General features: G+C 38.4%; 1 protein-coding gene and 1 long non-coding RNA gene across 6 annotated transcripts; one reads left to right on the top strand and one right to left on the bottom strand.

Annotated features, from left to right (window-relative positions):
• Window positions 1–458: 458 nt before the first annotated feature.
• Window positions 459–9,546, top strand: LOC124410691 (tripartite motif-containing protein 2-like). 5 transcript variants are annotated; one of them, XM_046889259.1, is made up of 12 exons: window positions 459–597; window positions 2,965–2,996; window positions 5,720–5,882; window positions 5,975–6,148; window positions 6,448–6,651; window positions 6,728–6,976; window positions 7,044–7,230; window positions 7,320–7,756; window positions 7,892–8,074; window positions 8,210–8,317; window positions 8,432–8,564; window positions 8,761–9,546. In XM_046889259.1, exons 1-12 carry the CDS (start codon window positions 562–564, stop codon window positions 8,997–8,999), a joined length of 2,145 nt encoding a protein of 714 aa, XP_046745215.1. In that variant the 5' UTR covers window positions 459–561; the 3' UTR covers window positions 9,000–9,546. The 5 variants fall into 5 exon arrangements, with proteins under 5 accessions (XP_046745215.1, XP_046745214.1, XP_046745216.1 ...); XM_046889258.1 differs by having other exon boundaries at window positions 462–597; window positions 8,432–8,570; XM_046889260.1 differs by having other exon boundaries at window positions 473–597; window positions 2,939–2,996; window positions 8,432–8,570.
• Window positions 5,873–12,794, bottom strand: LOC124410695. Its single transcript, XR_006929615.1, has 2 exons — window positions 12,425–12,794; window positions 5,873–6,212 (listed from the first exon to the last, which is right to left on the bottom strand). It is a non-coding gene; the product is annotated as an uncharacterized LOC124410695 (long non-coding RNA).
• Between the last annotated feature and the right edge of the window lie 3 nt (window positions 12,795–12,797).

Here is a 12,797-nt window from a genome sequence, read left to right as displayed (position 1 = left end):
CCGATATCTCATATCGTGCATAATGACACGTCGACGACGTTGAATTATAACGCAGCCTGTCCAGGTCGCCTGCACCGAGTGTTTCCTCGGTCAGGAAAACTCGGCGTACATACAGAAACAGGGACACACGTGATAAGTAGGCAGGGTGATAATTGGGAAGCTGGAACTGCTGGAAGGCGTTCGGATGGCCAATAAAACGTCATGAAAGGGCCGCCGCGCGGCTCTGTCAAAGCATAGACTGCACCCCTGGCGTGGGGTGGTGGTACTCCGAAGGAGCGAAGGGGCGTCAGTTCTCGGTTCGGCCTCAGCTCAGCCGGGCTGCGTGTTTCCATAGTTTCAACTCCTCCGCGTCGCGTCTGCTTCTGCTTTGGCACCCCCGAAAAAAGGCCAGCGTGACCCTGCATAGCAGCAGTGAGAGAGAACAAAGTAGTTATCTAGTTCATCCCTTTCGTCTGGATCACAAATTTCTCGGGATTCCACATGATCGAGAATAAAAGACTCGAGCGAGAACCTTTCGGAAATTGAATTTCGTCGAACAAAGGAGGACCGCTGCTGCGGTAGATGATTCGACGTAAATATTGCGCGGCTTGTCGGCTGGTGAGTGACCCAAATCAAGGTGCGCATGCTCTCCGCGCTTCTCTGGGGTGCCTGTAGGAGAAGAAAAGATTTAGGTGGATGAATGGATGGATTTTACTTACGGGCTGTCGTGCATGGGAAACGCGAAAACATCCAGACTCCGGGGTTTCCGGTGTTTCAATATTGCCCCTCGCTCGGCGAAGTCGTCGAAGAGTTTGTCCCTGTTTCGAGAGCCACTTGTTCAGTAGCTTCATCGTTTTACGCACGAGCGCCGCTCCGACTCTTATTCATCACACGGAAATCAATATCAGCTGTCCTCCCTTTATTCCCTGTTGCATGCAGTGAGACCCGTTGCTGCTGCTGCTGGTTACGTAGGTACTTTCCATGCTGATAACAAGGATGCTGCTGCGGCTGATGTTAGAGAGCTGAAAATTCAAAGTGTTATTAATATTAGAGCATCTTGTAAATCGCGGGCAAACTGATATTTACTTCAAACGAGGCGGGGTTGCAATTCCGTATTTAAAAAGTTCCGGAATCGCTAAATTCCGAATTTATCAATGGCGAAACTTGAAGTAAAGAAGTTAAAACCTTGACTAAACATCTAAATTTCGAATGATCGAAGTTTTTCATTTCCATGAATTTCTGATTCAGTGAAATTTCACCACTTTGATATTTGTTTGTTTTAGATTTTCCATATTTTTACGTATTTTTACGTTCGGAATGCACCTAATTCGGAATTTTTTGCACCCGTTACTCGTTGAGTGAACTACACTGTGCTAGTATATTTTAATTTTCGGAATATTACTCCGTCGGAACTTTACTTTTCGGTAATTAAGAGTGCAGCCGTCAAATGCATACCTATGTTACAGGATTAAGGGCAGTGATAGTTATATATAGTTTTTCCAACTTCTGCCCAATATTCATATATATATACACACACATACATGTATATATAAATACACGTGAAAGAAATTCTAGTTATTCGGTATAGTTGAAACGAGACTTGGGCATTCTAATTCTAGTAACGTATGGACACATTCTCAGGAGTTCTCTAAAGTTAAATCTGGCTTTTCCGTATCACGTTGTAGAGACCAAAGATCTACACTGAATGCATGATATTGTCTTATCTTATACGCCGCGTCTGTATACCATAAGTACACAACTTTCACCTCCAGTATTTGGTTAAAAAAATTCGTGCACCAAGAGATTATTTCCAACGATAAGCTCCGCATATGTATACAAGTATACCTACAATAGTATGTACACGTATGTACGATGGAAAAACTTTTTATCTTCGTAATCACTTTTTCTCGAACACACCCGTACTAAAATATATAAAGCGAAATTTTCTTAATAATTTAAATATTTGGAAGAAAAATTGCGCACCGAATAACAAGTATGAATAATTCCACATTGCATGCCTTCGTCAGTGTTCCCATTCTGCCGTTATGTACCGACATAACTATATATTATTATACATATTTACATGTGGGATAGGGTGTGTATCAGGTTGCTGTAGTTGTAACGCGACACCAGAAACTGATCCACCTGGTCTTTTGTCGAGGAAATGGTATACTAGGAATAACATGCAACTGTGCAACGGCTGCATGCACAAAGTGCAGAAACATCGCTACGAGCATCGAAAAGTTATACACACCTATATATATATATATATAATTATATATATATATATATATACACACGATAAGGTATGGTGTACATGTGCAACGGCTCGCAGGTGTCGCACGAAAGTTTCCGCAGCAATCAGTTCGAACGAGTCTCGAATTGAAATTAGTAAAAATAATTAATATTCCGCTCGTCGTCGTCGCGAGTGCTTTATCGCAGTCGCGTAATAACAGTAATTGTATGATATTACGGTAGACGACTTAAACTGCAGGTGTATATGGTACGCATGATGTATAACAGACATATATCTCACGCTCGTAATTCAATGCCCTCGGTAGCAGCAGCTTATATATGCGGCAGAAGTTAATGCAGTAATTTAATATAGCAGGATTGGGTGTAATACGATTGAGAATGCTCCACAAGCTGGTCGCGGTAACACGGATGAAAAAACTGTTCTTTTCGATTCGGTATTGGTAGGCATAATAACGACAAAGTGCGATATGCACGTGACGCAGCTGGGTCAGTGCAGGATGGTTATTGAATTATCTGCTGTTAAATCTCGGGCACGCGAATGTATATACATATATTCGGTTATTCTTTGCCGTTACGGAGAATAATTCGATCCTCTTTTCATTTCTGTATTATTATTATTATCATTATTGTGTCTTGTCGTAAATGTGTAATTTGTTTCTTTGGAAGCTGATTTAGACAACGAATACTTTTTCCTGGGTTACAGCTTGGTGATCTTTTCGTTTGATGCAGGACGAAACCTTCATGAATTGCTGCCCCTTCATGTGAGTATTTTAATTATACCATATTCAGACAACGATTATTTTTTACGTTCTTGCGCGTTTCATTCGTTGATTCAAGTCTCATTTACCCAAAGACAATAAATAACTAATTGTGTTTGTACTTCTATTAAACCGAACCTACGACAATGTACAAATTTAAATTCTTTCAATTTACGAACATTTCCGCATTCCTGATCGAGTATTATACCACTACTAAATAGCGAACGATGATCTGGAAATATAAACGTCATTCGCCATGCTGAAGAAGCCTGTATTATAGAACCGAGAAGACTGAATTATACACGAGGTTTCGAAAAAAATCGCTATAATTTCTCAATTGTAAAGATGTCTGAAACGCGATATACACCTTTATGAGGCAAAACGTATTCATTTTTGAAAACTTAATTACTTAAAAGTCGATACAAACTTGCAAAATAGTCATTTTTCCATCCATGTTTCGTTGCGTTAACGTTACTACGTTACTTCAGTCTCATAATTGTACGGTATACCTACAGTGGAGTCAATGATCACGTTCGCACTTGAGAAGCGAAATATATGCATTTGTATGATTGACAATAAGGCATAAGTGAGTAATATATGTATAATAATAAGGTCCAGAGACACGTGCAGCAATTGCGTATTCTTCATCCATGTATGGAAACCGCCCGAGCCTTTTTAGTTCACAGCTTATTGTCAGCCGGAACGACAATGCTAGTATGTAGGTACGGAGCTCCTTTTAAACCTGCATTTCCAAATACATAGGGCATACATGCTTACCAAGAATGCACTTCACGTAACGATGCGATGCTCAGACAAAGGTTGCGTGAAGAAATCGGAGCTAATTGTAAGCCGAACGAGATGCTGTTGGCTTGTCGAAATGTCGGTCTCTCAGTAGCTTATGTTATTCGACTTCGATAGCGATGCAAAATTCGAGAAGTTGATAATTAAAGTTACCGTAACGAGCCTATAACTGTCTAAGATCAAGGAAAACGATGACAAACAAACCATTATTCTCATAAGAAACTATAAAACTAGTTGAAAATCGTTTTAAAATTGCACGACAATAATTTTTCTTGAACTATTACGTTACTAACTTCAGAGTCGTAGATTCGAAAAGTCCGAAACAACCGAGCGCGGAAACACGTGATTCGGTTGTTTCTCAAATTCTCCCAAACAAGTGCCCGTACTACGCATTTTCAACTATTATATCTCTCCCTCCAATATACTACACACACAACAGATTTAGCACACTCACGACGCACACCTGCGCGACTTACCCTCGGTTGCTCAAACACAGCCACCTTTTGCCGCTACAGCGCGGCAGCGGGAGTAAAACTCCGACACAAACGCAATCAGACGGGTTACACAGAGTCCCCCTCCCGCAATGGATGCCGGACTGGAATCGCATCGGTGCTCCTTTTCTTAGCTTAGCTCGCTTAGCTGCTGGCCGGCGCGGCGGACGATGCGTGGAGGAGATAGGAAACGTAGGAAACACACACCGGCAACCGGCTGCGCCTGGTGTGCGCCGACAAATACTAGTTCGTGCCGAATGTCAACGGCACCACACGGACCACACGGACGACATGGAAACGGCACAGCTGTGAAGTCGCGCACACATAACAACCAACAACGTATCGGCAGAGTGCAGTGCCGCGCAGCGAGCCGAGTGTTGCTGCCTTGCTGCCTTGCTGCCGCGATGCAACGCAGCCTCGACTCGGCCGTGTTTTGTTTAGAAAAATTAAAAGCTTCGCCGTTTGGCTCCGGTAGCTCGGGCTGCGTATGTATCTTGTACTTTCTTACTATTACCTTCGTTCATCGTTGATTGATTACTTTACGATCGAACACGCGTGCCGTGCAATTTGTATACGCTTAACGTCGTAGGGCAATGCCAGTCGAGTGATAACAACAGTTTGTTTTTTATTTTTATTTTTCAACTCAGCGATAGAATAGGTGGATGGATAGAAGGATAGATAGATCGGTAAACAGACAATGAACGGGCGAGCGTCTCGACGTGAAAATTGCCGGAATAAAGTTGAGAAATAACGAGAGAAGGAGATAAATATTATACATTGTCTTACCGATTGGAGTGTGTTAGCAGGGGAAGGTTATTTTCGATTTTCATTCTCGATAAAAGTGCAACTGCGGAACGATTGGAATTCGGTGGTTTTTTTTTTTTTTCTTTGAAAAGTTCTTAAACCGTTAAATAATTACCTACGATTAAACCTGGACTGTGAACGACAAAGGAATTTCAAACAATTACACGTGTACTATTATTATTATTTTTTTTTGTCTTTCTTTTTCTTCTCTTTGTTGATTATATTTAAATTGAAAGACGTAGTTGAATACTAGCATTCTTGGTCAGTGGGCATTTAATCCTACAACACAGCTTGGAGCTTTGCTCCGATATGGAAGCTTTACGGCTCGCCATCCAGTAAGTTTTCTTTTAAATTTCGAATTTCTATATTTTTCTAACAACTATGATAGTGTCGTATTTTTCCTCATTTCTTTATTTACTACGAAAAAGGAAATGATTCTAGGAGATGTAGACACAACACTTTTCCCTGACCTACTCAATGAGTCATACATAAATTCCGAGAAGAAGAATACTCGGAGCTAAAAGAAAAATCTGTTAAATAATTTTCATTCCTTAACTGAAAACTGTTAAAATTCTTGATAATTCCAAAGTGCAGCCAACTTGTTTTTTAACTCAATATTTAACATTCCAGGACGCGGCTAGGGGAGCGAATGGTCAGCATGAGCTCGATGCTCGTAGAAACAGTCAGCATTAATTACGAAGATTTTAACGAAAGTTTTTTAACGTGCGGAACTTGTCTCTGCGTGTACGACGGCAGTGAACATACACCAAAATTACTGCCATGTTCGCATACGGTTGGTAATCGTTATATAAATATATTATATAGAAATTTTTTAGTTTATCTGATTTTTTTTCTAACCAAATCACACCTCTTATTTCCATGCAGGTTTGTCTCCATTGTCTGACAAGGATCGCCGCGTCACAAACCCGAGAAGCTGGAGCATTCCGATGTCCTATTTGTCGAGAACTGATCACTATTCCTCGAGGTGGAGTGCCGGCGTTACCACCGAGTTTTCTGGTTAATCAGTTGCTCGACCTCATGTCCAGGCAGCGACGCGAGGTATATTTTCATTACTCGTCATCCTGGGACAAATGACGATTACTTATCCATTCCCCCAAATATTCTGAAACATTAAAATATGGAATTTTTATTTTTTCATAAATTTTAGCAAAAATATCAGATACAAGTTGTGAAAATTTACTGCAATTTAAAATTAAAGTCACATTTTTAGGGCAATTGAAACGAATCTTTGATAATTAAATCTAAGCTGCCTTCTAAAGAAGCAAAGTAACGAATTATTTATCACAATAATACGCAAGTGGATAACTTAAGAAACATGGTTTTACGAAATGTTACAGGTCATCCCTAAATGTTCGGTCCACATAAATCAAGAACTTCTATTCTGCGAGACCTGTGATACTGTATTTTGTACGGTCTGCACCGGCGGCAGCCATGCTGGCACTTCACCTGGATGCACGGAACACACTATTATTCCTTTTAGTATCGCCATTAAACGTATGTCAGAAATACTGCTCTACAAAGCGAACGAGTGTATATCCAAGGTGTGAATATATTTTTCATTTTTACTTTCTGAATCTGCAATATTCATTTTAACTCCACTTCTTGTACAAATCATAGTTAACTCAGGCACAAGACTCGGTCAGCGCTGAGCTCAGACGCTTAGAGACTGCCACAGAGAGATGCTTGAATGCAGTCGACACGGAGTTTGCGGAAATTATTGCGCGAGTAGAAAGGAGGAAAGTGGAACTCCAAGCGGCGGTCACCGCAGCAGCTAGAGACAAGAGGCACGTTCTTGAGGAACAGCATGCACTGATTGAAGCAGAAAAGAACAAAGTTGAGCGAGAGTGCGAAGGTCTTCAGTACCAGGTATAAAACTGTGAATCTGTATGCCGTGTGATGGTTTGACTGGACTAAAATATACATTTTTTCTAAGGTCGAAGTCCGTAACATTACTCAAAGAATTGGGAGCTTGTCAGATCAATTGGATGCAGCCGTAGCTCTTAGCGAACCAAGAGAAAATGCATTCATCACAGCAGAATTTTTACACAACGAAGCGCACGCGGAAATAGAAGCTGTACTTAGTACTTTTGGGCGAGTACGTTCGAGCACAACACTACCAGGTAAATTAGAGAATTATATCAGAAAGCGCCGCAGGCATAGTTTACAATGAGAAATTTGAATTGGTATGCTAATTTTATTACTACCACAGGTCTGTGTAGAGCAAGACTGAAAGAACCTGCAGTTGCTAAGCTGCAGTCAATAGTTGTGATAGAAACAGTCGATTATCACGGACACCCCAGGAATGCAGGAGGTGATCCAATCAGTGCAGAATTGACATTAGCGGAAACAATTCAATCGACAAATTCAACAACTTCCGTTGAAACAGAGATTAAAGACTTAGAGGATGGAACGTATGAAGTATTATTTCGACCGCCCAGTGCGAGTCGTTACATTTTGAAAGTGTCTGTCTTTGAGCGACCCATAAAAGATCATCCTCTCTATTTTGATGTAACTGAGCACAATGAACCTGTTAAAATGTATGGAAAACGAGGTCACGGAAAAGACGATTTTCATCAACCAGTTGCCGTAGCTGTTGACGACGATGGAACAATCTACGTTGTAGACACTGGAAATTGTCGGATAACAGTAAACACGCCATGATTTTATGATTCAACTTGTGCTTTGCTAACAATCAAATTTATTCAGTGAAGCCAGAAGGTGTAATACTAACTGTATGATATTGAAAGGTAACCCCCTCATAGTGTTAATTGCATTTATCAGGTTTTGAACCACGATCTGGAATTCCAAAGGCACATTACTAATGAAGGATTGGACGGACGTAGCTGTACGGGAATCGCAATTTCCGAGCAAGGACTTGTAGTGATAAACTGGAGAACTCGCACAGTTACAGAAATGACTTCGTTTGGGGATACGATACGCTCCTTTTCGTACAACGGATTCCAGGTGAACATTACACGTTATAAGGTTGTGTCCCTTTATCCGGCAAATGAAGGAATACGAGATTCATTCGAAAATACATATAGTTTTGTTAATGATTTTAAAATATTCTCAAACTATCCAGTGTATGATATTTTTTAGGAGCCTATAGATGTCGCTGTGGACAGAAGTTATGGTCACGTACTAGTAGCCGACAATGGCCAAAGTTGTGTATTCGTATTTGATTGTGATGGAAAGATGTTATTTCAAGTGAGTTGCCATATTCAATTATCAATAATACTACGAAACACGTAAGAAAAATGTATGTGTATAATATATATACAATAATATACATGTATCACAAAATTATTGAATATTCGACAGGTGGGTAAACGGAATACATTCAAATTGATAAGTTCAGTGACCGTCGGACCAGCTGGTGAAATTTTAGTCGCCGATTCGCGTATTCAAGTATTTTCTGCCAAGGGAGATTTCTCAGAAGAAATCTACGCCGAAGGTAAAGGTAAGTCCAGCAATCTTAATCCAAGTATAACGGAAGATATAGAATATGTTATAGAATATCTAGCTTGCAAATCCTTTAGACACTGGTCGATAAAAATCTCTCCAAGAGTGGAGCCAATCAAATAAGACACCAACTGAATCTTGGAATTAATCCGAAATTTAAATAACAAATCTCTGCAAAATTCTTACAGGGAAAGGAAGGTATGGAAGCATCGCCGTAGACACGGATGGCAAGATTGTTGGGTCTCGATGTGACAAGGGTCGCAGTGTAATTCATGTGCTAAAACTTGGAGGAGGTACACTGTTGACTGAAATAGATTCTCACAGTTCAAAACTACGGCGTCCTTCGGGTATCGCGATACTGCCTAATCACCATTTAGTCGTCGTCGACCTCGGAAACGATTGTCTGAAGAAATATCGGTATTGGTGAATGCTATTACGCAAAACTAAAAGTAATTCTCTCGCACGATGCGATGAGATTGCGTAAAAACTCCTGCGAATCCGTTAGCATCCATCACGGTGAGTGTTTGCAGGATAATATTACATAAGCATTTACAAAATGCAGAAGAGTACTAGATTTTATTCTACTTTCAAAGCTCCATGTCAATGATTTGATTAAAATCAATTTCCTGTGTATGTGGGAATTGAATACACAAAATGCTTAGCTATATTTATCTCGTTCGAGCTTCGTATCTTGACTGCTTAATTTTCTAGGCGTAATGTTACGCACAAGTGCTATGAATGCTATGGGATGTTTGCCTAAAACTCAACACTGCTCTGGAGATGTCCTCAAAATACTTCTAAACAAACTCAGAATAATTTGCGTTTTTTTTTTTCACAATAATTTGCGAAACCACACGAATTTATGAATTCAACTGCCAAAGTAATAGTGAAATCAATGAACGGTAACAATAGTTAATATGCAGTGCCTATCCAAACATAAACCTTATAAAATCACTCAGTAAATTGTTTAATTAAAATTGAAAACCAGTCTATTACTAAATATTATTTCATATTCGTGTCTTTAAAACTGTTAAATATTCGAGTGATTAGAACTCAGTATCGAATCTTGTCGACACGCATTTGTTTGATGTTACAATATGTTAATTTCTAAGTAATCGTTGTCCACTATCACTGATGGTTTTTTCGACATGTGAGCAAACGTGCAATACTTTTCTGTGAATCTTCAATTATTATTTATTATTCTCAGTGTTCATGAGCGAAATGTTACAGTTCTGTGTACAGCTCTGCTGAGTATATCGCTTTCTAAAAATTATACCCAGCTTTGTATTCAGAAGTAATTTGTTCACCGATCAGGGGTTTAAACAGAAGGATTCGTTCAGTTATCCGATGTTAGTGCCTTACGAATATTAAGTAACCTTACGACCCCTGTTATCCATTAACGATTCAACAAATACGGTTTTTATAGATTATTTTTGCGCGTCAAAATCTTGACTAATCGATAGATCAAGGAAATAAACTTATCCATGACCCAAACAAGGTGATATATTAGTGTAAAGTAACATGATGTGTGACATATAATTATATATACAAATGTATAATTTTTTTCTAAAGGAAATTATATCTTTAGATTTGATTAAATTGAAAAAACTGATTTTACGACCACAGCAACGTGTAATACATACTTTTGGATGTAAAAAAAATAATTCTCTCTATTTAGAGATTATGGGTAGTTTCACTCCTGTCTGTGCAACGGGAGATTACAAAAACAATTACCTATCTATGATTGTCGTTGAAATTAATTGTAGATAAAACTGGATTATAAAACGAAAATGTTATTGAAAACGGCAGTATTTCACGTAAAGGGAAAAAGTTTGACAAATAACATTCGCCAGAAAGAATTAATTTCAATTCTTGAACGGTTGATACAAAAAAATTGTTGTAAAGTAAAAAAAGAATTGTTATTTGTATGAGAATTATGTAAAAAATTTGTATATATTTTTTCAGTATTAGGAAATAGAAGTGGCTATTTATTATAGAGATCTATAGTCAGTACGAAATGGCTTTTGTTTATAGAAACAATACTGCTCATTCATTTACCTCCGTGCGAATGATCCAGGATTCAGTGTAAATTTACGAGAATACTTCTATCTATACAATTCACAGGCGAACGAAATGGTTTTACTCTTTACTAATTATTATAAGCGATAGTAAAAGTGCATTTAATAGCATTCAGAACGTTCGTGTCGAACGTCTTTTAATTTGGTTAAAATTAAATGCAAGAAACTTGTTTAATGTTTTCTCGTTTCTAGTAACTTGCCATTATTAATTCATATACTTGTTTTTCCAATCTGTTGGCATTTGATGAAACACATTTCTTATTGTATATTAGACTGTGCAAAAACTTGCATTTAAACACATGCATTTTAACTTTGTTTACTAATCACAATGCAATGATGACCGAAAAGGGAAAAATTTCAGTTTCTGTTCATGCCACGTGTACTAAATAAAATGTTGAAGTAATTCAGGTGTGCATTGAAGTAAAATGGTGGTTAACTAATATTTAGCTAATTATAAGTCACGTGGCATTTTAGTAAACTATTATAAGTAGGAGATGGCAGAGACTAGAGTTGAAAAGACTGCTATCTTAAAACCATTTTTTATGGCGGAATATTACTTAAAAATGTTTATTGATGGGAGAACCGAATTCTTAGTCTTCTTCTAACTTTTTGTCACATTCGTTTTATATGCTGAACATTTGTATCGTTTTTACACAATTTCTATTTATAAATATTAAACATTACGTTGTAAGTTATAGAATGTAAGTATTATTGCCATTATTTTCTATAGCCATAAATCCTACGCAACTTAATTTCTGCGTAGATAGTATTAAAATTTATTATCACAAAATTAATTATAAGCCGTCTCTTTTGTGTCGTTCGTTAAAAATTTATAGGGTCATAATCAAAGAAACAGGTTTAAGCAGACCCGGCTGCAAATCTTTGAATATGTTTGACAGAAAAATCAGAAATTTAGTATTATACCTGTTCATTACATATAACGCCAACAACTGCAAGTTCACTTCTTTTTACTTCAATGTTCACAAATATACGCAACAGTCGAGGGTTAAAGCATTGTTAAGTAAAAAACTACTCAACTAGATCTTACAGTGTTAAATATTATACATACTCGACTATACTCATCAATGATATTCTTTGATCTAGTCATATTCTATAATTAAAGAAAAAAAAAAAAAAATAGAAACAAAATTACATAATTCAATGTAAATCAATGTCATATAAATACTACCTAAAATAAAAAAGCAAAACCAGATCTTACGCTGTACAAAGCTTGTTTGTAAATAAACTTAACGCTTCGTTTTACGATTACATCAGATAAAGATACTATTTTATTTACACCCCGATATCTATACGTTACGATAATCCTCAGTGAATTCAATACACGATCTGAAACTTATCGAATAATGAAAATTTCAAACCATCGCAGAATATCTCTGAAACATCTCTACCCACGTAAGTAGTAGAAGCAAAAAAAAAAAAAAGTATCTCAGTTTGATGGGCTACGGAATAGTTGTTGCTTACTCAAAAAAAGAAAAAAGGAAAAAAAAAAAAACCCGATAACAAAAAAACAAGCAAATACATTTCGCTTAAAAATTTGCTACCATATCTAGTAGTAAGACATACTTTTTCTCCAAGGCTGCTAGCGTCTTGTTTTAGTACTTTATTATTCTTTGAAATGGTGGTCATTTAGGTAGGCGAAAGGTAAGAAGAAGAGGGGGGAGTACGAGAGAAGTATGAAAAAAAAAAAACAAAAAAAAAGAATGTTCGAAATTCCAACTCGTAGGAAGCCGCGTACAACATAGCCCATACATACTTTGGGCACGTTTCGGTACGATGAAACTACGTGTAGGTACTGTACACAACAGGGTCTAACGAAAGGTCTTGTTTTTTTTTTTTCCTCCCTCTCCCTCTCTCATGCACGCTACTTATCCTGCTCCTGCGCACCAGGGCGAGCAACGTGCCGTCCTTGTTTCCGAAACGCCGAAGGCGAGTAAACGAGCGACGCCGCGGCGAGCAGTCGAGAGACTCGAGAGTAGGTACAACGAGGTTGTCGCTCAAAAATTTTCTAAGCTCTCTGCGTCCTCGTTCGACCGACGGCAGAGCCCCGGTGCGTCCTCGTCGGGCGGATGGTTAGAGGGAGAAGGAGAGGACGGTAGTGAATGGAACGCGTCCCAGCGTAGTACGAC

The sequence above is a fragment of the Diprion similis genome, chromosome 9, assembly GCF_021155765.1.
Source record: "Diprion similis isolate iyDipSimi1 chromosome 9, iyDipSimi1.1, whole genome shotgun sequence".
Taxonomy (NCBI): domain Eukaryota; kingdom Metazoa; phylum Arthropoda; class Insecta; order Hymenoptera; family Diprionidae; genus Diprion; species Diprion similis.
The sequence above is the reverse complement of the archived record's forward strand: the minus strand, read 5'-3'. Positions and strand labels throughout refer to the sequence as shown.

What these genes read in the sequence shown, in the direction of transcription:
- LOC124410691 (XM_046889258.1), top strand. Translation starts at nt 562, where the DNA reads ATGATTCGACGTAAATATTGCGCGGCTTGTCGGCTG. An exon ending in GCGAAGGTCTTCAGTACCAG is followed by an intron (nt 6,977 to 7,043) that starts GTATAAAACTGT and finishes ATTTTTTCTAAG; the next exon opens with GTCGAAGTCCGTAACATTAC. An exon ending in AATCTACGCCGAAGGTAAAG is followed by an intron (nt 8,571 to 8,760) that starts GTAAGTCCAGCA and finishes AAATTCTTACAG; the next exon opens with GGAAAGGAAGGTATGGAAGC.